This window comes from Oncorhynchus mykiss, chromosome 10 (assembly GCF_013265735.2).
Source record: "Oncorhynchus mykiss isolate Arlee chromosome 10, USDA_OmykA_1.1, whole genome shotgun sequence".
NCBI lineage: Eukaryota > Metazoa > Chordata > Actinopteri > Salmoniformes > Salmonidae > Oncorhynchus > Oncorhynchus mykiss.
In genome coordinates, this window is record NC_048574.1 from 31,882,685 (window position 1) to 31,909,211 (window position 26,527).

General features: G+C 43.9%; 1 protein-coding gene across 11 annotated transcripts in view; it reads left to right on the forward strand.

The window, feature by feature from the left end:
• The window catches only part of LOC110533651 (activator of transcription and developmental regulator AUTS2), a 484,459-nt gene that overhangs the window by 138,096 nt on the left and 319,836 nt on the right, over nucleotides 1-26,527 (forward strand). Inside the window, exon 1 of one of the 11 annotated variants that reach the window (XM_021618076.2) lies at nucleotides 3,529-4,130. The exons of the other annotated variants lie outside the window; for them this stretch is intronic. Coding sequence (XP_021473751.2) covers nucleotides 4,083-4,130 — 48 coding nt within the window. The 5' untranslated portion in view covers nucleotides 3,529-4,082. Of the gene's footprint in view, nucleotides 1-3,528; nucleotides 4,131-26,527 lie in introns of those variants that run through there. 11 annotated transcript variants of the gene reach the window in all.

Genomic DNA, 26,527 nt, shown 5'->3' on the forward strand with positions numbered 1-26,527 from the left:
ACTGATACACTAACAGACTAACACAGACTAATACAGGCTAACACAGATTAACACACACTACCAGACTATCACACACTAACAGACTAACACACACTAACACACACTAACAGACTAACACACACTAACACACACTTACAGACTAACACTGATACACTAACTCATACTAACACAGACTATCACACACTAACAGACTAACACACACTAAAACACACAAATACAGGCTAACACACACTAATACAGCCTAACACAGACTAATACAGACTAACACAGACTAACTGACAATAATGCAGACTAACACACACTAGTACAGACTAATACAGATTAACACAGACTAGCACAAACTAACTGACTAGCACACACTAAAACAGACTAATACAGACTAACACATACTAATGCAGACTAACATAAAATAATACACACTAATACAGACTAATACAGATTAACACAGACTAACACAGACTAACACACACTAACACAGAATAACACACACTACCAGACTAACACAGACTAACACACACTAACATACTAAAACAGACTAACACACACTAACAGACTAAAACAGACTAACACACACACACTAACAGACTAAAAAAACACTAACAAACTAATACAGTCTAACAGACTAACACACACCAACAGACTAACACACACTAACAGACTAACACAGACTAACACACACTAACAGACTAACACAGACTAACACACACTAACAGACTAACACTGATACACCAACAGACTAACACACACTAGTACAGACTAACACAGATAAACACAGACTAGCACACACTAATACAAACTAACACACACTATTACAGACTAATGAAGACTAACACAGACTAACACACACTATTACAGACTAATGAAGACTAACACAGACTAACACACACTAAAACACACCAACACAGAATACTACACACTAAATCAGACTAATATAGATTAACACAGACTAACACACACTAACACAGACTATCACACACTAACAGACTAACACTGATACACCGGCAGACTAACACACACTAACAGACTAACACACACAAACAGACTAACACTGATACACTAACAGACTAACACAGACTAACACACACCTACAGACTAACACACACAAACAGACTAATACACACAGACTAACACACACTAACAGACTAACACTGATACACTAACAGACTAACACAGACTAACACCCACACTAACAGACTAACACTGATACACTAACAGACTAACACACACTAACAGACTAACAGAGACTAACACACACGAATACAGACTAACACACACTAATACAGACTCACACAGACTAATATAGACTAACACAGACTAACTAACACACACTAATAGAGACTAACACATACTAACACAGACTAACACAGACGAATACAGACTAACACACACTAATACAGGCTAACACACACTAATACAGACTAACACATACTAACACAGACTAACACAGACTAATACAGACTAACACACACTAATACAGGCTAACAACACTAATACAGACTAACACACACTAATACAGACTAACACACACTAATACAGACTAACACACATGAATACAGACTAACACACACCAATACAGACTAACACAGACTAATACAGACTAACACAGACTAATTGACTAACACACACTAATACAGGCTAATACAGACTAACACACACTATTACAGACTAATGCAGACTAACACACACTAATACACACTAACACACACTAATACACACTAACCAGAATAATACACACTAATACAGAGTAACACAGACTAACACACACTAATACAGACTAACGCAGACTTAAAGCACGATCCATGCTCTTTTTTCTCTTTCTCTATGTCCTGTCTTAGAGCTGTGTACGCTGTGTATTGTGCATCATGCCCTATTATCTTGCTAAGGCACACCAGTCTGTGGATGGAATGGCTGCTGTGTGTTTTTTTGTTCTCTGGTGATTCAAGCACAGTGCTGGCCGCGGGGCGCATAGCCAAGCGTGTGCATGTGTCTGTGGGAAGGGAGCGGGTAGGCAGGCAGCGAGGACTGTCACTATGCATTTCAGGCACTGTGGACTCCCTGTACACAGTACAAGGCCTGGATGAGGAGCCAACACAGCCCGAGGGTCCGGGGGTATACCCCCCCCTGTGTTTAGAACATCCCCAGTGATGACCTAAGCCCACCTGACAAGAGTTTACTGCATAGGCCTGGAAACAGAACCCATACCGTATGGTACTCAACTGTTTTGTTTGTTTGTTTTTGCAGAGGGTATTGTCCCAAGTGAGCCCACATTTTGGGGTCTGAGTGTGCTTATTGCTTTATCATATATAAAACATTGTTAGCCTTTTCTTTACAGCATTACAAGTTATATTTGGCTTTTATACCTGTGAACTTCAAACAGCTTTCAAATATTGTACTCTCTTTCACTGCAATGCGTCCTAGCTTGTCCCGAAAGACGGCCTCTCAGCTTCTCCTTGGATAATAACTAAACTCAAGCTTTTGGTATTATGGCGCATCTCATTAATATTGTTTGTAGATACAAACACTATTTCTGTGTAGTGACAGATGGATTGCCTTCCAACAGAGTTGTTACTGTTTCAGGTTGTGTTGCCAAATGTGGATAATTCTCCTGGGATAAAGGACCCTATTATAGCTGGCAGGTACTTCACACAGCTGTCCCAGATGACATAATTATATACACAAGAAGCTGTGTGTGAGTTATCCTAACCTGATGTGCTACTAGGGAGAGGGACAGAATGTAAACACAGGCAGGGTGGCCCGCTGGCCCAATCTGAGCTGTGTGTACGTGGTCATTTTTAGACTTCTTGTACTCTTCCTCATACAGTACAGACAAGACTAGGGGGACTGGGATGTCATAACCAACTGAGTCAATGTTTATACGGTGTTTGAAGGTGACATACTGGATAGTAAAGCACTTTTAATACCTTTTTTTTAAGAACAAGTCTGTTGAATCAAAGTGGTGAAGCAAATGTCAAATACACTACTAGAGATCTATGGAGACATCACAAAGGGCTTCCTCTATAAGAAGAGAACAGCAACTAAAGCAATATTTTTAAAAAAGGGGTTAAATGAGAAAGAGCTCTATACACAGGACATAACAGAGAGAGCCAAGGAGAGAGAACAAATATGTTGAATAAAGGGGAGGAATAAAAGAGAGATAGCGAGAGAGAGACAAAGCGGGAGAAAGCGGGAGGAGAGAGAGAGGCAAACGAGAGAAAATGGGTTGGGCAGTGAGCAGAGAGGAGGAGGTTACTGCAGTAGTGTGTGTAGTCAGAGCCGAGGACGAGGACAACAAGAGGACAGAACACCCTACTTACTGTTATATGCCAATAGGGATGAACACACAGCTAAAGTCCATTTGAGGAGAGCTGCTGTCAGACTGCCAAGCCAGCTACGCCACATACACACACCACACACACACCAACCACACACACCACACACACACCACGCACACACCACGCCAGGGAGAGAAAGGTTGAGAGAGACGGGAGGAAGCAAAGAGGGTAGAAGAGAGGGACAGAGAAAGTGGGAGTGAGAGAGAGAACCAGGAGCAAGCAGAGAGGATAAAGAGCAACAGAACCAGGAGCAAGCAGAGAGGATAAAGAACAACAGAACCAGGAGCAAGCAGAGAGGATAAAGAACAACAGAACCAGGAGCAAGCAGAGAGGATAAAGAACAACAGAACCAGGAGCAAGCAGAGAGGATAAAGAACAACAGAACCAGGAGCAAGCAGAGAGGATAAAGAACAACAGAACCAGGATCAAACAGAGAGGATAAAGAACAACAGAACCAGGAGCAAACAGAGAGGATAAAGAACAACAGAACCAGGAGCAAACAGAGAGGATAAAGAACAACAGAACCAGGAGCAAGCAGAGAGGATAAAGAACAACAGAACCAGGAGCAAACAGAGAGGATAAAGAACAACAGAAGCAGGAGAAAGAAGAAACTGGTGTTTTGGCTGTCTTCTAGCTGTGGGACCTTTTGGCGGGTTGCTGTTACTGTTTTTGATTCCTTTAGGAAAAGACTTAACTTGTTCCCTTACCGTCGGCACACTGAGTCAGCCAGAGACAGCAGACGGAGGCAGGATGATCAAGTCCAGTTGGTTCTATGTCAAGTTCAAATACAACGAAAAGGTAAATCAATGAGCTGTTGGTTTCTGCTTTGACTTGCTATTGGTGTCTGTCCAAAAGCTGTGCACTATATAGGGAAAATAGCCCATTTGGAACATAGCCTTAGCTTCTGACCTTCAGCATCTAGCCATAACATATGTCTCTAATGGGATGTCTGGCACACTTATCAAAACGCTGGCATCGATTTGTTGTTGCTGACAATCCTGCTTTTGCAACCCAGGAGACAGTTATATTTTTAAGTTGCTCATACATTATTGAACATCATGTCTTACCAGTATTTTGAGACCATGAATATTCTATCCTTTTTCCATGTCTCTCTCATGGCTGTGTGGGTTTTTAAATGCGGAGTTCAACATATGTCCATCCATTTGAAAGTAGGGCTAAATAGGAATATGGTTTATATAATTTTGACCATGGGAATTTTGTCTTGAGATATTTACCATCATGTACTAGCTGTACATAGCTGTACATAGATTGACATGTATTTATTCCTATGGATCCCACTTTCATTCCGTTTCAATCTCTCACAGCTACAGCTAGGGCTCAACCCTCTCCTGTGGGGGGGCAAGGTGTTGAAGTATTAATGCTGACGAGTGATACTGTACCATCCCCTCTCCACACTCAGGCTAATGAGATGGACCTGGCAGAAGGTGTGCTTTGCTTATGGATGGGGTTACTGCATGTGTAAAGAGGGTGCTGTGTGTGTGTATAGAGTTCTCTTGTAGAAACCAAGACCCGAGCCAGGGCCCAGCACTTTGTCAAGCAACCTGCCGCCTGGCCAGACAAACAGACAGATAGACAGCCAGACATCCGTCAACATTTTCCTCAGACTGCTAAGGAAACCAGGCGGTCAGGTTCTCTGAGTTGTGTCAGGTGTCTGTGTGGCTGGAGCATCATCTCCTTACCTAAACAAAGTCCTAGGATTGTCCTGCTTGTGTAGGTTCACATTTGTACTCTGAACTTTTAGCGGATGTTTTAATGTACTGGTACTGTTTTTATCCTGCTTGAAGGACCAGTACTTGAGTGTAAGAGTTAGGAAGAGAGTTTTATACACAGACTAACTTACACACAGAGTATGATGCCTATGTGCTGTTGTAGTCTGACTCAAAATAGTGGTAAAAAAAGTGAAGCTGTGCCAAGTGGCCTCATGGGAGCATCTGTTGACACCCGAGGGCTCTGTTTCTGCCTGCTACACAGCTGCCATTTTGTGTCTGCTCTGACCTGCATGGAGATGTCATGTCTGCCTGTGTAGTAATGGCCTGGTGACCACCACCGCAGTCATCTCCTCTCATCATGGTCCTCTGTAATAATAATAATGCATTGAATTATAATGCGCTTTCATTGAAAAACAATCTCAAAGTGCAACTGTTCCTCAGTTGGTGGCGGTTGAAACGCCAGTGTAGTGGGTTTGATTCCCGGAACCAACCGTATATAAAGTCTATGCATGTGTAACACACAGGATATGAACCTGGGTCTCCCACGGGAGCATCCAACATCTTAGACCATTAGACTAAGAAGAAATCCCCTTTTGGCCTGAGGGCAGACACAGGTTTTGAAGTTCGCAGGTGACGCTACCTAATCACGTGACAATAATCAATTAATGTCCGCTACACAAGCATGACTGTAAATTGTTTTGGATTAAAGTGTCTGCTAAATGGCATATATTATTATTTATTATTATTATTACAGCCCTTAGCACTGCGCCACAGATAGAACACAGATAAAACATACATTTCACCTGATGTATAAGTGTGCAGCATTCGTTTGGTGTTTCCACTCACTACCAAATATGGTGATGAGAGGAAACTCAGTGGCTGGCAGTGGGAGAAGATGGATTTTGGCCGACATTCTGCACATTTTCTCATCAATGAAATATTTGATCTCCATAAAGTTTTCTGTTTCCAGAACTAGAATCTGTTGCTAACAGAGTGGACTGTGTTTTGTAGACTTTACCCTTTGCCAAAGTTTTTACAAATTGCATTGTTTAGAAGGAGTTGAAGGGCAAAATGAGTTATTGCACATGCGCACTTCACGTAGTAGGCGTTCCCTAATGGGAATATGCAAATATATGCTAGAATGCGCCAATAGGATCTCACTAGCTCGTGCTTGGCTCTGCCCATCTCTTTGCCTGTTCTGCCCACTATGATTAATTTACTCCCATCAACAGGCTCTGGTCTATCTTGAGTTAGTTATAAAATATCTTTGGCTACGCTACACAGACTTTGTGTGCGCCACACTGGAGACGAGTTAAGGGAACCATGACAACCGGATGACTGCATCGAGCCGCGCTAGCCGGGTGGAACAGTGGAAGCATAAGAGTGCAGCTAGCTACTCATTCATTCATTTCCACTCTACCAGCCATCCTTCCATTAGAATCAGAAAATATAAAGTGTGAAAATTTTCACTTCACAGTTGATTAAAGAAAGAGGGTGAAATACCATGAACCGAGACGGAAAGAGACGAGATGCTCAGGCTTATGTACTGATATGTATCAAAAATCTTATGAAGTGTAGGGAAAAGGAAATCATGGTTTGACAGATCGCTGGACTCATTGAATTGTGGAAATGTCTTATTTAGCTCACTATCGTATCGAGTTTCAATATATAGATCTGAAATATTATGTTTTTACTCTCTTTAAACTGTACTCTGTGTGTGTGTGTGTGTGTGTGTGTGTGTGTGTGTGTGTGTGTGTGTGTGTGTGTGTGTGTGTGTGTGTGTGTGTGTGTCAGCATGCATTGACTGTTGGAGAAAGGACTTTTGCCTTTGCTGCTCCTGGCTGTGCTTTCCAAATGCCTGTTTGATTGACAACTGGCCTCTCAGCGGTATGTGAATAGGAAGTGACCTTAAACAAGCAGGTTCAGCAGCTTGACTGACTGCCTGTTTTCCTTTCCCGGACTCTGACGTGAGTGGGTGGGTGAGTGAGACAAGTACGGAGAGACCGAAGGCGGGTTAGCTGTTGACTGCAGTGCTGAGGGGGGGCTGAGTGAATGAGATGGCCGTGAGACGAGGGGAGCCGGGGGAGGTGGGGTGGGCTAGCTCCTGGCTGTAGAGCTGAGGGGTCACTCAGACTGGGGAGTGGGTAATTACTACCCCTGTGTGTGGGCTCAGGTCCTGGAGAGAGGAGGAGGAGGGTGGACAGAGGAGAAAGGGAGGATGGAGGAGGGGTGGGAGGTGGGTTACATTCCGCGCAGTGGAAGGAAGGAGACTACTGTAGCTCTATTCTCTGTGTGGGCTCTTTGTCCTCTCTTTCTCTGTGTGTGTCTTTGAGCTGTTGTTGCCAGCCAGGGCCCACAGAAGGTGAGCAGTGAGCACCAGTCCCTTGGACTCACTCACACTGGGCTAATTCAGTGTTACACACACAGGACCATGTGTAAATAGTAGGAGCATGTGTAAATAGTAGGAGCATGGAGAGAGGAGGCCTCTCTCTCTCTCTCCCTTTCTCTCTCTCTCTCTCTCTCTCTCTCTCTCTCTCTCTCTCTCTCTCTCTCTCTCTCTCCCTTTCTCTCTCTCTCTCTCTCTCTCTCTCTCTCCCTTTCTCTCTCTCTCTCTCTCTCCCTTTCTCTCTCTCTCTCACTCTCCCTCTCTCTGTCTCTCCTTCTCTCTCATCTGTTAAAGTTTTTATTGTGTCTCTACAAAACTTTTTAAGCACACATGTTTCCGCACTGACCCTTTTAAGCGCAGAACACAACACGGAACACAGCTACAGTCAATGCTTGTGCCTTTATATGAAACCCCTTTACATCGCTGAAGACAGCATGGCTCTAGCCAAAATTTTGTAGAAGTTATGCCCAATATTACCAGAGCTATGGTTTTTATTTCTGCCACAGATTTATGCGCATGTTGCGGGCTAGCTAGCAACCTGATAACATCAGGATCAATGGAAAGGCCTAAAATGTGCAAACTCTGCCCACCTGGGGCAACGGGCCATGCAAAAACATATTCACCCAGTGAGAGAGAGAGAGAGGGTGTGGGAAGGAGGGAGAATGTGTAGGCCTATATGAGTAAAGTTATCTGAACAGTACAGATGGTTATAGTGTTTTCATAACATTGTTGGACAAGTTTAAAAGCTCTTTGTTCTTTAGAATGCCTGAAGCTTTAACAATACTAAAAGCTGTGTGTGTGTGTGTGTGTGTGTGTGTGTGTGTGTGTGTGTGTGTGTGTGTGTGTGTGTGTGTGTGTGTGTGTGTGTGTGTGTGTGTGTGTGTGTGTGTGTGTGTGTGTGCTGTGTTAAACTTCAAGAACATTCATACGACTACTGAAACATTGGGAGCTTTAATAGCTGGATGTTACAGTGACTTCTATGTGGTTTATGATGAAAATTGCTCATAAAACACGATTTTGTGTTTCTGTCCTTTACAATCTAATCATAGTATGCCTGTACCTCAATACACTGCTTTTTAAATGAAAAAAGCTTTCTTAAGGGACATATTTGAAATAAAAAAAATTACTACTTAACTAATGGCATTAAAAAAAAAAACTAATGCCATTAATTTGATTAATTATTAAAATGTTTCTGACAGCCCTATTATAAACATAATGAGAGAGGTTGTCACATAATGTCAAGTTAGGAACGATCACTTTTGTTAGTGCTGTCTTTATTTACACCAAAGGATATTATAGCTGGCCTTGGTTGGATGATGTTCCTTGTTTGGAGCTTGCTTTATTTATCTCATTTCATCTTTAATACAGCTCTTATCCCTCTCTCCCTTCCTCCCTCCTTCCCCCTCACTCTCTAGGTGTAATCACATCCCTGAGCTGTTTCATGGATGAGGAAAATGCTTTAAACTACTTGAGAAAACCCTGCAATATGATGGTTCCAACTTTAATATGGATAATTACAGGGAATGGGTTTTGTTTATCCTCCTCTGTGTTTACTGCCAGTGTGACAGTCTGTGTTAGATGGTTGGAGAATACAGGGAGGTAGAGCATCAAAATGACTATAATGACAAAAGCAACCGCTAAGTGGGGTGTTGGTTGGATTTATGGGTGAACATTGTCCTCCATTGTGAAGAGACATAGTAGGTACTAGCTCACTGGCTCTCGGGTTTATACTGACCATTGAAGTATAAGCAGTGAAAGAGAAGATCTTGAATTATTGACTTCTTTATTTTTCCAAGTCTGTGATCATCTAACTCCAGTACCTCCTTAGCCTTCAACATCATAGTGCCCTCCAAGTTCATCACTAAGCTCAGAGCCCTGGGTCTGAACCCCACGCTGTACAACTTGGTCCTGGATTTCCTGACGGGCTGACCCTAGGTGGTGAAGGTAGGCAACAACACCTCCGCTATGCTGATCCTCAACACGAAGGCCCCACAAGTGTGCGTGCTCAGCCCCCTTCTGTACTCCCGGTTCACCCATGACTGCTTGGCCATGCACGTCTCTAACTCAATCATCAAGTTGGCAAACAACACAACGACAAGACAGCCTACAGGGAGGAGGTGAGTGCCCTGGCAGAGTAGTGCCAAGAAAATAACCTCTCTCTCAATGTCAACAAAAAGAAGGAGCTGATCGTGGACTTCAGGAGACAGCATATGGAGAATGCCCCTATCTGGGGCCACAGTGGAGACCGCAGGGCTCTCCGGAGGGTAGTGTGGTCAGCCCAATGCCTCACCGTGGGGCACACTGTGGGGCACACTGCTTGTCCTCCAGGACATCTACATCACCCTGTGTCACAGGAATGCAAAGAAGATCACGGCCTGTTCACCCCGCTACCATCTAGGAGGTGGAGGCAGTACAGGTGCATCAAAGCTGGGACCGAGAGACTGAAAAACAGCTTCTTTCTCCAGGCCATCAGACTGTTAAAAAGTCACCACTAGCCGGCCTCTGCACGGTACCCTGCCTTGAACTTTACCCCTGTTCATAGCCGTCTACCACCCGGAACTCAACCCTGCACCTGTTACACTACCCACTTTATATGTACTGTATACACTGTATTTTGAGCTTACCAGGTCTGAACAGGTCTGACCAGGTCTGAACAGGCGTGTTCAGGGTGATATGGCCAAAAGCATATTTTTTTTACCACATTTTCTCCCTTGCCTCAGCTCTGTGACTTCTCAATGGGCTCGGGAGAGGCAAAGGTCGAGTCATGCGTCCTCTGAAATATGACCCACCTGGCCACCTACTTCTTATCATGTCAGACGGACCAATGTGTCAGAGGAAACATAGTTCAACTGACGACAGCTTTTAGGTGCCCCGCCCTGTCACAAGTAGTCGCTAGAGCACGATGAGCCAAGGAAAGCCCCACCGGCCAAACCTTCCCCTATACCAGATGGCGCTGGGCCAATTGTGCACCGTCCTATGGGGCTCCTGCTCATGGTCGGTTGTGACACAGCCGGGATCAAACCCCAGGTGCTTTTGAACGCTGCACCACCCAGGGCCCCCTATGTATACTGTATAGTCATGGCTCAGAGAGCATTCGCACCCCTTGACTTTTTACACATTTTGTTACAGCCTGAATTTAAAATGGATTCAATTAAAATAATGTGTCACTAGCCTACACACAATTCCTTTAATGTCAGTGGAATTCTGTTTTTAGACATTTTTACAAATTAATTAAAAAGGATAATCTGAAATGTCTTGAGTCAATAAGTGTAACGGGTGTCGTCGTCGGATGAGGAATAATTGGACCAAAGCGCAGCGTGGTAAGTGTTCATGCTTTTTATTTAAACTGAACACTGTAACAAAATAACAAAGAGAATAAACAAAACCGAAACAGTCCTGTCAGGTGCAAAAAAAAACACTAATCAGAAAATAACTACCCACAAACACATGTGGGAAAAAGCTACCTAAGTATGGTTCCCAATCAGAGACAACGATAGACAGCTGTCCCTGATTGAGAACCATACCCGGCCAAAACAAAGAAATACAAAAACATAGAAAAAAATAACATAGAATGCCCACCCAAATCACACCCTGACCAAACCAAAATAGAGACATAAAAAGCTCTCTAAGGTCAGGGCGTGACAATAAGTATTCAACTCTTTCTTACGGCAATCCTAAATATGTTCAGGAGTACAAAATTGATTAAAAAGTCACATAATAAGTTGCATGGACTCACTCTGTTTGCAATTATAGTTTTTAACATGATTTTTGAACTACCTCATCTCTTTACCCCACACATACAATCATCTGTAAGGTCCCTCAGTCGAGCAGTTTCAGATAGCTGTGATGGGAAAAAACTGTGGATGGATCAACAACATTGTAGTTACTCCACAATACTAACCTAATTGACAGAGTGAAAATAAGGAAGCCTGTACAGAATTAAAAATATTCCAAAACATGCATCCTGTTTGTAATAAGGCACTAAAGTAAAACTGAAAGAAATGTGGCAAAGAAATTAACTTTAAGTCCTGAATACGAAGCGTTATTGTCACGGTCGTCCTCCTCTTCATCTGAAGAGGAGAGTTGAAAAGGATCAGAGGACCAATATGCGGTGTGGTAAGTGTCCATGGTAAATCTTTAATCAAGAAAGTACTGAACACTGAAAACTATACAAAACCAGTAAACAAAATAACAACCGTGAAGCTAATGCGAGCTGCGCTGAAACAAGCCATCAACATAGACAATCACCCACAAACAAACAGTGCAACCCAGGCTACCTAAGTATGATTCTCAATCAGACACAACTAATGACACCTGCCTCTGATTGAGAACCATACTAGGCCGAAACATAGAAATGCCCCAAAACATAGAAAAACAAACAGACTGCCCACCCAACTCACGCCCTGACCATACTAAATAAATACAAAACAAAGGAAATAAAGGTCAGAACGTGACAGTTATGTTTGGGGCAAATCCAGCACAACACATCACTGATACCACTCTTCATATTGTCAAGCATGGTGTTGTCTGCACCTTGTCATGGGCAAGGGCTAGGGATTTTTTTAGGATAAAAAGCAACGGAATTGAGCTAAGCACAGGAAAGCCTTAGAGGAAAACCTGGTTCAGTCTGCTTTCCAACAGACACTGGGAGGTGCAGGACAATAACCTAAAACACAAGGCCAAATATACACTCGAGTTGTTTACCAAGAAGACAGCTAATGTTCCTGAGTGGCCGAGTTACAGTTTTGACTTAAATCTGCATGAAAATCTATGGCGAGACCTGAAAATGGTTGTTTAGCAATGATCAGCAACCAATTTGACAGAGAATTTTAAGAATTATTTAAATAATAATTTGCAAATATTGTACAATCCAGGTGTGCAAAGCTCTTAGAGGCTTGCTCAAAAAGACTCACAGCTGTAATTGCTGCCAAATGTGATTCTAAAATGTATTGACTCAAGGGTGTGAATGCTTAAGTAAATTAGATATTTATGTATTTATTTTTCAATAAATATGATAACATTTCTAAAAACATGTTTTCACTTTTTCATCATTGGCTATTGTGTGTAGATGGTTGAGAATGTTTTTTTTTATTTTTTTTATCCATTTTGAATTTATGCTGTAACACAACAAAATGTGGAATAAGTCACTTGTCTGAAAGTACTGTATCTACTGCAGTACACACCTTTTCTGTTAATACACTGTCCATAATGTCTACACACACCATCATATACATATATATTTATGTTCCGGACTTTGACATTGGTCTTTCTAATATTAATATATTTCTTAATTCCTTTCTTAAATTTTCGGGGGGATTTACATGTATTGTTTTGTATTGTTTTGTATTACTGCACCGTTGGAGCTAGGAACCTAAGCATTTCACTACACCCGTGATAACATCTGCAAAGTATGTGGATGAGACCAATACAATTTTATTGTATTTTATGTAGCATTCAGAATTGAACTATACTCTTCAAGAATGCAACCCCTCCATTACAACTGATACTGTTTCTGGGCCATTCTCTGCTGTACAACTCATTAGCCAACACGTACAACCCCCCCTACATACACAACATTGTCTTCTCCTCAAATAATGAATACGTTTATCTTCATGAAACTTTTATCCCAGCCAGTCCACTCTTGGCAGAGTTTAATGAGAGTTTATTGGAGCCGTTTTGCCAAGTTTAACTGATTTATGCTTAAAAGCAGAAGAAGTGGTAAGAGGCTTACAGAACTTCTGACCCCTTTCCTCTGTGGTAATTCACACAGCTTTTAAGAAAATCCGCATACTTAGTTTATACACATTTGAAATTCTAGGACCATGTTTCTGACTGCAGGGGAATTCCATGGTAACGGGGGAATTATGTATACCAAACAAAAAACATTGATTTAAACGTTTACCACACCATAGAACTCTATGCACAAGGACAACTTTTAACACTTTCCACTGAAAATTTTACAAAAACACATTTACAGGAAGAACTGTGCAGATCCAAAGTTTGGTAACAGAACTAAATTGAGGGAGATTTTACCATAATTATGTTACCGAACTTTGCATCTGCACAGTTTTTCCAGTAAATGTTTAAATGTTCTATGTACTGTGTTAATAGTTTAAAGTAGTCTTTGTGCATAGAGTTGTATGGTTTGCTAAACTTTGAAATCAATGGTTTTTGTTTGGCATACATTGTGAAGTGAAAAATCGGAGTATCAGCGTATTTCTGTTACTGCGGAATTGCCATGCAGCTAGCCAAGGGGATTACTGTTAACCCAGAGTGGTGCAGATGTTTCAAAGGCTGTACGGTGCAGCACACAGTGAGGAAGCATTGCACATCGCCTATAAACATCTGTCAAACAATAGGCCTTACCACATTACTGATAACATAAGCTCTCTTTTTTTTTTTTTTTTTTACAGTTGAGCGAACTGGATTTAAGGATTTAGTTTTTTATTCATTTTTCGAATGAAGTGCTAAAAATAGGTTTAGGATGGTAACTTAGAGTAGATCCCTTCAGTAGTCTTTAATGTACAACCAAGCTCCATCGTCATGTTATTCTATGTTATTGTGACTGATTAGTGTTGTCAGTATTGGACAATATCTGCTATCAAATTCATACTGCATAGCTCTTAATCTCAGCAGCCATTACAGGAATTAAATGTCTCTGGGCATTGATTTCTTCTATAATATGACAAACGTGTCTCAACTTCAAGTTCATTGCTAGCAACAGCCTTCAGTGCAAATGACAATGACTGTCTCCCTAAGTGAGTACTGAACCACGCTAGGAGGTTAAGTCAGACCATGTTTGGTAATGCTGGTGTCCTCTCATCCACTTCTCTAACATGCTGTGGGCCTGTTCTAGGTTACTATAAGCTTCACTCTGTTGATCTACGTGGGCTTGTGGGTGGATTGGGATTTCTGGAGCAGCGGACACTTTTTGTTAACATGATATCCTCACCGGTCCTACTCCTATTCACAACTGGGCCATAGTGTTTTTTTTTTTTGTAATTTCATTTTGTGAAAGCAAGGAAGAGTCACCTTCCCTTGCTAGTAGTAACTTTTTTTTATTTTTTATTTTACCTTTATTTAACCAGGCAAGTCAGTTAAGAACAAATTCTTATTTTCAATGACGGCCTGGGAACAGTGGGTTAACTGCCTGTTCAGGGGCAGAACGACAGATTTGTACCTTGTCAGTTCGGGGGTTTGAACTCACAACCTTCCGGTTACTAGTCCAACGCTCTAACCACTGCTACCCTGCCGCCCCTAGCTAGCTGGCAGCCTGGCTAGCTGGCTTTCGCCTGGCTAAAAACATAGCAAGCAAGCTAGATTTTTTAGCTTCCCACGTGAAATAATTAGATTTATAATAAAAAGAATTTGCCATGGCAAATATTCTTATACTTGCCGGTGTAAGCCAAAACATTATCCTAGTTTGATATGCTGCTTGTGTATTCATTCCCATGTCAGCTACAAATAGAATGTCATCATGTTTTGGTCACAGAGAACAAAGCACATGACTAGCTAGTTGGCTACAGCAGGTTCTGCCATTTCACAATAGCCTGGAATCACTAGTCATTACTTCTAAACAAAATACATTTTTGGTTTACTGTTTGAACAGTCGCTGAGATTTGGTTATCAATGCAGAATAAGCTACTTTGAGGAATAGTTTAATAAGCCTATAGATCAGATCACAGAACCAAGCTACAACACTGTCCCCACTGCTATGGAAGGAATGATACATTGCAACAGAAACAACATTACAACAGAACGGCTGTGCTGTACCAGGACGCTGACTGACACTCTCTAGTCTCTCTCTCTCTCATTCTGTTTCTAATGGAGAGTGGATGGGCTGAATGTGGATTACTGAGTAATGACAGAGCCGAGAGTGGCTGGATCCTCAGTGCAGCCAACAGAGACACGGGCTTAGAGAGAATGGCAGGGTGATTGACAGCCAGCCCAGCCAACCGGGAATGGCCAGTCACGACATTTATAGTCCATATCTATCTAAATTAATGTGTGCTGTCCTTATGTGACTGTTTCAAATCATAGAACAATTGCTTTATTCAGCCCTTTTTGGACCAATGCTTTCACCCTTAAACCTGATATAAAATGTTTTAAATGGTTGTGCCCGCTGTAGTGAAGGTGTATGCCAGGTAGAGAGGGAGTACTCCGTTCCGTCTTTTCAAAAGGTCCCGGTTTTGAAGATCATTACAGTGAAATTCCCTTTGGAATGCCTGGTCCGCTGGCTGTCTGCTGCTGGGTCCTGGGCTAAGCTCCGCTCCGGTTTCTCCCTGACTGAGCACTGGGATGGTTCCCATAGTTTAGCTGCCTTCTGACCCTGCATGGGCAGACCCTTGTACCCAGACTCAATGAGCCCTCTGTAGTCTCAGAAAACACACATTGGTAAGCAAGCATGCGCGGACATACACACACACACACACACACACACACACACACACACACAGGGTCACCTCGCAGAGTGCTGCAGATCAGTGTGAGGATAGATCACATGCTCTCAGACTGTTAGGGTAGGGAGGGCTCACAATCACTTTTTGTCTGAATGAAAACTGCTATCCTTCAAGAAGGTCCTAAGAAGAATGACATTCTTGCTTAAGATTGCATCAAGTTGCTTATCATGCATGATGCCAACTTAATTATGTTCATAGACTGCAACAAAGTCAGAAGCAACCCCTAAACCTTTCCCAGAGAGAGAGAGAGAGAGAGAGAGAGGATTGAGTGAGTGAAGATGGAGCGAGAGAGAAATAGACAGATAGAGGAGAGTGTGCAATATATCAAAGCAAGGGAGCCATCTGTCAGCTTGGCCATTAAACAGCTGGTGGAGGAGATGCAAGATGTCTGAACAGAGACTGACAAGATGGGAGATGACAGGAAACAGATTTCCCTTTTCTTTTTTTTCTTCCCTCTCTCTCTCTGTGGAACGGTGGAGGAAACGGACCGTCGTCCGTCTGGGTGCTGTGAACGCTCCCTCCAGATGCTGCTCCCTTTTCTTTCCTTCCCTCCCCTGCCCTCTCCTCTTACATGTTGATGTCATTGAAACATCCCATAATCCCTGTGGCACTGTCAGGCTGAGAGAGAGACCAGCAGTTTGTCTCTAGTATTCATTAGTTTGTTGTTTTAGTTAGCACCTTTACTCATACAGACATTCTGTCTGTCCTGTTCTTTCTATGGTTACTTAGTGTGCTGTTTTTTCCCTTGTTATTGGGTCAGGATGAAAGTAGAAAGCAGAGTCTTTGAAGGTATAGAATCCACTATTACCTGTTGATGGAGATAGTTATTTTTAATGGGATTGTTTTGCAGCCTCAGATCACAATGCATATGGCCTGGATTATTTAGCTGGGATAATGGACCCACTGCTGATCATGTGGATACAAATCTCTGCCTGCTGTTCATTTAATTCAAACATATGAAAATAAGGAATCTGAGTCGATGTTTAGTTAGTTTTAAAAATGAGTTGTTAATTGTTAATTAGTTTTGTTAATTAGTTTTCTATCATACCCTTGTTAGATCTCTGCTCTCCTTAGCTATTCCCCAATACCCCTTTGTGTTAATGTGAACCGGGTGGGGGGGTTCTAAATAGGGCAACAGTGCACAAGGGTCTGGCTGACATCATTAAGCACATGTTCTGCTGGCTTAAAGCCGTTGAAATGCTGGTGGTGGAGTTTCTCTTCTTCCTCATTCCTCCTCTCTCTCTCCCTCCCTCCCTCTCTCCCTCCACAGCACAGTGTAATGTGTGATCTCCATGACATTGGGCAGTGTAATACCATAATGGCCCTAATTGTCTAATCACTTTAATATGTGGCTGTGGCCCCTTCCACATGACAGGGCCAGCCTAATAAACAGTGATTACGCTCAGCTGGAACCATAGCAGTCACCCGCAGGGGACGGCCTGTTTTTCTTTCCTTCTTTCTCTCTCTCTTTCATTTTGATGGTGAGCGGAGAAAGAATGGCAGCTACCGAGGCTGCGAAAGGTCACCTCGTAGTTTGCGGCACGTGTGAGCGAGGGAAAGAGCGAGCGAGGAAGACAGAGAGAGGGAGAGAGCGGGAAAGACAGATCAAGGGGGGAGAAAAAGAGAGGGGGAGTGAGGGGAGAGAGAGGGACAGAGAGAGGAAAGGGAAGGAGAGAGCGGGAGCAAAAGGAAGAAATAGAGGAAGAGAATGAATGGAGCAGACGAGATGAGCTGTCATCTTCAGAGCTTCTCTCCCGGCTGTCAGATTGACAGGCCTCCTGGACACCTCACTCTCTGTGGAACAAGAACATGACAAGACAAGCAGGAGCTGTCACTTTTCCACCAGGCCCTCTGTCTCTCTCTCTCCCTCTTTCACCCCCCCCCCCCCATTCTCTCTCTATCTATCTCCATCTTTCTTTTTCTCTCCCTCTCTCTCTCTTCCTCTCTCTCTCTCTCTTTCTCTCTCTCTCTCTCTCTTTCTCTCTGTGTGTCTTTCTCTCTCTCTGTCTCTTCATATCTCTCTCCTCATGTGTCCGGGGTAAGGGGACTGGAGGTGGTGAGGGTACATATCTGTGTGTGTTTGTGTTTGTAGTTTCATGTTTTATGTTTTATGTTTTATGCACCCTAGTATTGGAATGAACCGGGGTGAACCACTCATTTCACAGGATCCAATGGACTAGAAGGGATGTTTGTGTGTTTGTGTTTTTGTGGTGGTGGTGGGGAGCATAGCCGGGTGTGTGTACTCCCTATATCAGCTGAGAAACAAGACTGCTCTTCTTCATTCTCTGATAACATACCCCCTATTCATTATTCAACCCCCCCAAGCAGCATAAACATAATAAGGTTAAGAATCGCCATGAACCGCATCTCGGCGGATCAAGGGGGGGAAAGGCGGGATGTCGGCCTTTATCTGCGCTACATCTTTTATTAATTGAGAGTGCTAGCGAGTCTCCCCGTGATCATTAATGCATGCAACGTGGAATAATGTATTTACATGTTCCCATGCATTATGCATGGTTAGGGAGGGGGCCGACATGTTGTGTAGTAGAGGACCCTGTGTTCTCTCTCTGTGTGTGTGGAGGCATGTGTGTGTGTGTGTTTTCTGTGTGTGTGAATGTGTATCAGTCAGCTGATTTAGATTCAGCCCTGCTAACTTCACTACCTGCCAGGACTCTCCTGTCCTCTACTGGAGAGTGAGAGTGAGGAGGAAGTGTTGGACAACAAATTATGTTCCCTGGGTTGAACTCAGTACAGGGGCACTTAGGGTTCTGCTGTCAATACTACTGGGGAGATTTGTTTCTCCCCCCCCCCCCCCATGGAGTTATTCTGTATCTGTATGTCTGCATCCGAAGTGGCACCCTATTCACTATGGGACCTGGCCAAAAGTAGTGCACTAAATAGGGAATATATTGCCATTTGGGATGTATCCCATGCATTTTTTATTTTATTTTTAAATGCCTTCCTAACCATCTTAAATAAACATGCCCCATTCAAGAAATGTAGAACCAGGAACAGATATAGCCATTGGTTCTCCCCAGACCTGACTGCCCTTAACCAACACAAAAACATCCTATGGCGTTCTGCATTAGCATCGAACAGCCCCCGTGATATGCAGCTGTTCAGGGAAGCTAGAAACCATTATACACAGGCAGTTAGAAAAGCCAAGGCTAGCTTTTTCAAGCAGAAATTTGCTTCCTGCAACACTAACTCAAAAAAGTTCTGGGACACTGTAAAGTCCATGGAGAATAAGAACACCTCCTCCCAGCTGCCCACTGCACTGAAGATAGGAAACACTGTCACCACTGAGAAATCCACCATAATTGAGAATTTCAATAAGCATTTTTCTACGGCTGGCCATGCTTTCCACAAACAGATTACCGACCATTTAGAATCTTACCATACCTTCTCTGCTATGCAATCTGGTTTCAGAGCTGGTCATGGGTGCACCTCAGCCACGCTCAAGGTCCTAAATGATATCTTAACCGCCATCGATAAGAAACATTACTGTGCAGCCGTATTCATTGATCTGGCCAAGGCTTTCGACTCTGTCAATCACCACATCCTCATCGGCAGACTCGACAGCCTTGGTTTCTCAAATGATTGCCTCGCCTGGTTCACCAACTACTTCTCTGATAGAGTTCAGTGTGTCAAATCGGAGGGTCTGCTGTCTGGACCTCTGGCAGTCTCTATGGGGGTGCCACAGGGTTCAATTCTTGGACCGACTCTCTTCTCTGTATACATCAATGAGGTCGCTCTTGCTGCTGGTGAGTCTCTGATCCACCTCTACGCAGACGACACCATTCTGTACACTTCTGGCCCTTCTTTGGACACTGTGTTAACAACCCTCCAGGCAAGCTTCAATGCCATACAACTCTCCTTCCGTGGCCTCCAATTGCTCTTAAATACAAGTAAAACTAAATGCATGCTCTTCAACCGATCGCTACCTGTACCTACCCGCCTGTCCAACATTACTACTCTGGACGGCTCTGACTTAGAATACGTGGACAACTACAAATACTTAGGTGTCTGGTTAGACTGTAAACTCTCCTTCCAGACCCATATCAAACATCTCCAATCCAAAGTTAAATCTAGAATTGGCTTCCTATTTCGCAACAAAGCATCCTTCACTCATGCTGCCAAACATACCCTTGTAAAACTGACCATCCTACCAATCCTCGACTTTGGCGATGTCATTTACAAAATAGCCTCCAATACCCTATTCAACAAATTGGATGCAGTCTATCACAGTGCAATCCGTTTTGTCACCAAAGCCCCATATACTACCCACCATTGCGACCTGTACGCTCTCGTTGGCTGGCCCTCGCTTCATACTCGTCGCCAAACCCACTGGCTCCATGTCATCTACAAGACCCTGCTAGGTAAAGTCCCTCCTTATCTCAGCTCGCTGGTCACCATTGCATCTCCCACCTGTAGCACACGCTCCAGCAGGTATATCTCTCTAGTCACCCCCAAAACCAATTCTTTCTTTGGCCGCCTCTCCTTCCAGTTCTCTGCTGCCAATGACTGGAACGAACTACAAAAATCTCTGAAACTGGAAACACTTATCTCCCTCACTAGCTTTAAGCACCAACTGTCAGAGCAGCTCACAGATTACTGCACCTGTACATAGCCCACCTATAATTTAGCCCAAACAACTACCTCTTTCCCTACTGTATTTTATTTATTTATTTATTTTGCTCCTTTGCACCCCATTATTTTTATTTCTACTTTGCACATTCTCCCATTGCAAATCTACCATTCCAGTGTTTTACTTGCTATATTGTATTTACTTTGCCACCATGGCCTTTTTGCCTTTACCTCCCTTATCTCACCTCATTTGCTCACATCGTATATAGACTTGTTTATACTGTATTATTGACTGTATGTTTGTTTTACTCCATGTGTAACTCTGTGTCGTTGTATGTGTCGAACTGCTTTGCTTTATCTTGGCCAGGTCGCAATTGTAAATGAGAACTTGTTCTCAACTTGCCTACCTGGTTAAATAAAGGTGAAATAAAATAAAATAAATAAACATTTGTGAAAGAGCAGTTCCTGTAAGCACAGTTAACCTTTTATATATGCTACATATTATATAGGGGTGTTACCCTGTAACCACCCCCCCCCCATAAGGTATATTTCCATCTACTGCTGACATCCAGTATTCATGGTCTCCCAGATACATTAGCTGGGAGCATTTCGCCCGGCCCATAGCTCTCACACTGCCTGACAGGTTGTTGAAATTCGATGCAGCAGAGCGACAACATTACCATCCAACAGAGATCAGTAACTGGAAGAAACACACATAGTCTAGACGAGAGGAAAAGTCATTTTTTCACAGTGCTGGTGATTGATCAGGCTAATGTATAGCTCCCTATAGGCCAATTCCACCTCCAAGATCAATCTCTGACTCAATTGTGCCTGTAGTGCTAGTGTGCATTTCCACATACTCAGTATTCACAGATTGCAGTTCATATAACGGAACCTTTCTTTAACCAAACCTCTCTCTGTCTCTCTCTCTCTCTCTCTCTCTCTCTCTCTCTCTCTCTCTCTCTCTCTCTCTCTCTCTCTCTCTCTCTCTCTCTCTCTCTCTCTCTCTCTCTCTCTCTCTCTCTCTCTCTCTCTCTCTCTCTCTCTCTCTGTCTCTCTCTCTCTGTCTCTCTCTCTCTCTCTCTCCCCCTCTCCCTCTCCCTCTCCCTCTCTCTCTCTCTCTCTCTCTCTCTCTCTCTCTCTCTGTCTCTCTCTCTCTCTCTCTCTCTCTCTCTCTCTCTCTCTCTCTCTCTCTCTCTCTCTCTCTCTCTGTCTCTCTCTCTCTCTCTCTCTCTCTCTCTCTCTCTCTCTCTCTCTCTCTCTCTCTCTCTCTCTCTCTCTCTCTCTCTCTCTCTCTCTCTCTCTCTCCCCAACCCTCAGCAGGTTTCCCAGTAGTATTGATCAGAGACTGGCCCACCATAACCAAGTCAATGAGGGAGTGCTGTGCTGTAATGTGTCTGTAGTAGTTACATGGTGCGACAGACAGACAGACACTCAAACACACACAGTGTGCATTGTGCTGCTTAGCATGAGAACGGAAAAAGGCTCAGTAATTTGAATTGATCCGGTTACAACTTAATTAATCACAGTGGTTAGTTCACTGGTACCTCTCACGGTACACAGACCTACCTTGTTGGAGCTGTGTGTTTGTGTACGTGTGTGTATTGCAAAAATAATTGTCTAGGAGCAGTCTGAAGGTCTCTTTTTTTTTATTTTATGTTAGAGAAAAAACGAATTTATCCTTGCCCTCTCTCCATATCTACAAATGTGTGTGTGTGTGTATCGTATTGTATCTAGTTGCAGGCGTGTATGTTCACTTGTATGTCTGTTCATCCATGTATGCCTCATAGAGTGAAATGAAAAGTGAGAGGAGCAGAGATGTTGTGTTCTCTCTATTTCTCTCTATCTTGTATTCATCCTTAAGTGCACTGGAGTGTGTTGTTGTGTGTGTCTAGCAGCATCACATTCATATAGAGAGGAAAACAAAGGCCATTCTGCAGGGCCTGATTGAAGTCATCATGATGCAGGGCCTCTTCTCCCTCTCCTCCATCTCCTCCCTGTCCTCCCTCTCCTCCCTCTCCTCCCTGTCCTCCCTCTTCTCCCTCTCCTCCATCTCCTCCCTGTCCTCCCTCTCCTCCATCTCCTCCCTGTCCTCCCTCTCCTCCCTGTCCTCCCTCTCCTCCATCTCCTCCCTGTCCTCCCTCTCCTCCCTGTCCTCCCTCTCCTCCCTGTCCTCCCTATCCTCCCTCTCCTCCCTCTCATCCCTGTCCTCCCTCTCCTCCCTGTCCTCCCTCTCCTCCCTGTCCTCCCTCTCCTCCCTCTCCAGGGAGCTCAACTCGTAAAGCACCACTGCTGCGCAGCTCTTCTGTTTTTAATAACAATGATCTAAAATCGCTGCAATTAGCCTAAAGTTATAAGGGGATGGAGAGCAGGAGGAGAGGAGCGACTGAGGAAGGAAGGGAGGGAGGACGAGAGATAAGGAGAGAGAGACAGCGAGGGATAAGAGGGAGGCAGAGAGAGAGAAAGAGAAGGAGGGAGAGTGGGTGAGAGGAGGCTCAGATTCAGTGAACCTCAGAATGTCAGATCGTCTTTCACATAGAAAATTCAAGAGGACCTTTGTGTTCATCAATTATTAGCGCTGAAAGTTAAAGAGGTCCATTGTGTTTTTTTAATCAGAGTTATATGGGGAATCTTTTGAAAGTTCCCAGCCTGGCCCCAGGCTACAAGCTGAAGCAACTTCCAGGGTCCTCTCTGCCTCCTCTCCTCCTCCTTCATGGTGTGCTGCAGCTCAACACAATTCTATTCCAGCAGAAGCCCATGAAGGCAAGTAAGGAATTTAAAATAAATAACAGGTTAAGTTAATCTCTGTAAATGCAGTATCTATCTACAGTGGGGCAAAAAAGTATTTAGTCAGCCACCAATTGTGCAAGTTCTCCCACTTAAAAGGATGAGAGAGGCCTGTAATTTTCATCATAGGTACACTTCAACTATGATAGACAAAATGATAATTTTTTTCCCAGAAAATCACATTGTAGGATTTTTAATTAATTAATTTGCAAATTATGGTGGAAAATAAGTATTTGGTCAATAACAAAAGTTTATCTCAATACTTTGTTATATACCCTTTGTTGGCAATGACAGAGGTCATACGTTTTCTGTAAGTCTTCACAAGGTTTTCAAACACTGTTGCTAGTATTTTGGCCCATTCCTCCATGCAGATCTCCTCTAGAGATCCCCTTTGCAGAAAAACAGCCCCAAAGCATGATGTTTCCACCCCCATGCTTCACAGTAGGTATGGTGTTCTTTGGATGCAACTCAGCATTCTTTGTCCTCCAAACACGACGAGGTGAGTTTTTACCAAAAAGTTATATTTTGGTTTAATCTGACCATATGACATTCTCCCAATCTTCTTCTGGATCATCCAAATGCTCTCTAGCAAACTTCAGACGGGCCTGGACATGTACTGGCTTAAGCAGGGGGACACGTCTGGCACTGCAGGATTTGAGTTTTTGCTCACCGTTCTTGTGATCATTTTGACCCCACGGGGTGAGATCTTGCGTGGAGCTGTCCTTTGACAGCTCTTTGGTCTTGGCCATAGTGGAGTTTGGAGTGTGACTGTTTGAGGTTGTGGACAGGTGTCTTTTATACTGATAACATGTTCAAAAACGTGGCATTAATACAGGTAAGAGTGGAGGACAGAGGAGCCTCTTAAAGAAGAAGTTACAGGTCTGTGAGAGCCAGAAATCTTGCTTGTTTGTAGGTGACCAAATACTTATTTTCCACCCTAATTTGCAATTAAATTCATTAAAAATCCTACAATGTGATTTTCTGGATTTTTTTTCTCCTTTTGTCTGTCATAGTTGAAGTGTACCTATGATGAAAATTACAGGCCTCTCTCATCATTTTAAGTGGGAGAACTTGCACAATTGGTGGCTGACGAAATACTTTTTTGCCCCACTGTTCATGGTTTTATCTTTGGTGTTTTTTCTTCTAGTGTGCAAGCAGTTAACTGAATGTGAGGCGTGGAGATGGGGCCAGTTTAAGGTCCTGTGCTGCAGTATGTCCTTGAAAGAGACAGACTGTGACTGTGCCAGGGGCTACAGTCCGGTCTCATCTGCCATGTGGCACATCATCGCCAATCTGGGCACCGTGTACATTAGTGTATTTTGGAGGGGGGTTTATATCACAATCTGTGGAATACATTTTAAGTAGACATACAAATAGACAGACAGACAGACCGATGCACACACACTTTTTCACCCACAGGCAGAAGAAGCAAGGAGCAACCCAGCAGACCTCGATTCTATAAAAATGCAAAAGCTGCATAACACAACCATTATGGGCTAGTTGTACTGCCTTTTGCCTGTCAACGTCACTTTACTGCCCTCTCCTTAAACGCCTCTAGCTCTGTCCTCTCCTTTAATGTGTCTAGCTCTGCCCTCTCCTTTAATGCTTCTAGCTCTGCCCTCTCCTTTAATGCTTCTAGCTCTGCCCTCTCCTTTAATGCTTCTAGCTCTGCCCTCTCCTTTAATGCTTCTAGCTCTGCCCTCTCCTTTAACACCTCTAGTTCTGCCCTCTCTTTTAATGCTTCTAGCTCTGCCCTCTCCTTTAATGCTTCTAGCTCTGCCCTCTCCTTTAATGCTTCTAGCTCTGCCCTCTCCTTTAATGCCTCTAGTTCTGCCCTCTCCTTTAACGCCTCTAGCTCTGCCCTCACCTTAAACGCCTCTAGCTCTGCCCTCTCCTTTAATGCCACTAGCTCTGCCCTCTCCTTTAACGCCTCTAGCTCTGCCCTCTCCTTTAACGCCTCTAGCTCTGCCCTCCCCTTTAATGCCTCTAGCTCTGCCCTCTCCTTAAACGCCTCTAGCTCTGCACTCTCCTTAAACGCCTCTAGCTCTGCCCCCCCTTTAATGCCTCTAGCTCTGCACTCTCCTTAAACGCCTCTATCTCTGCCCCCACCTTTAATGCATCTAGCTCTGCCCTCTCCTTTTAACTCCTCTAGCTCTGCCCTCTCCTTAAACGCCTCTAGTTCTGCCCTCTCCTTAAACGCCTCTAGCTCTGCCCCCCCTAGCTCTGCCCTCTCCTTTAACACCTCTAGTTCTGCCCTCTCCTTTAACACCTCTAGTTCTGCCCTCTCCTTAAACGCCTGTAGCTCTGCCCCCCCTAGCTCTGCCCTCTCCTTTAATGCCTCTAGTTCTGCCCTCTCCTTAAACGCCTCTAGTTCTGCCCTCTCCTTTAACACCTCTAGTTCTGCCCTCTCCTTTAATGCCTCTAGCTCTGCCCTCTCCTTTAACGCCTCTAGCTCTGCCCTCTCCTTAAACGCCTCTAGCTCTGCCCTCTCCTTTAATGCCTCTAGCTCTGCCCGCTCCTTTAACACCTCTAGCTTTGCCCTCTCCTTTAATGCCACTAGCTCTGCCCTCTCCTTTAATGCCTCTAGCTCTGCCCGCTCCTTTAACGCCTCTAGCTTTGCCCTCTCCTTTTAACTCCTCTAGCTCTGCCCTCCCCTTTAATGCCTCTAGCTCTGCCCTCTCCTTTAATGCTTCTAGCTTTGCCCTCTCCTTTTAACGCCTCTAGTTTTGCCCTCTCCTTAAACACCTCTAGCTCTGCCCTCTCCTTTAATGCCTCTAGCTCTGCCCTCTCCTTAAACACATATAGCTCTGCCCTCTCCTTAAACGCCTCTAGCTCTGCCCTCTCCTTTAATGCCTCTAGCTCTGCCCTCCCCTTTAATGCCTCTAGCTCTGCCCTCTCCTTAAACACCTCTAGCTCTGCACTCTCCTTAAATGCCTCTAGCTCTGCCCTCTCCTTAAACGCCTCTTGCTCTGCCCTCTCCTTTAACACCTCTAGCTCTGCCCTCTCCTTTAATGCCTCTAGCTCTGCCCTCTCCTTTAATGCCTCTAGCTCTGCCCTCTCCTTAAACACCTCTAGTTCTGCCCTCTCCTTTAATGCCTCTAGCTCTGCCCTCTCCTTAAACACCTCTAGTTCTGCCCTCTCCTTAAACACCTCTAGCTCTGCCCTCTCCTTAAACACCTCTAGTTCTGCCCTCTCCTTAAACGCCTCTTGCTCTGCCCTCCCCTTTAATGCCTCTAGTTCTGCCCT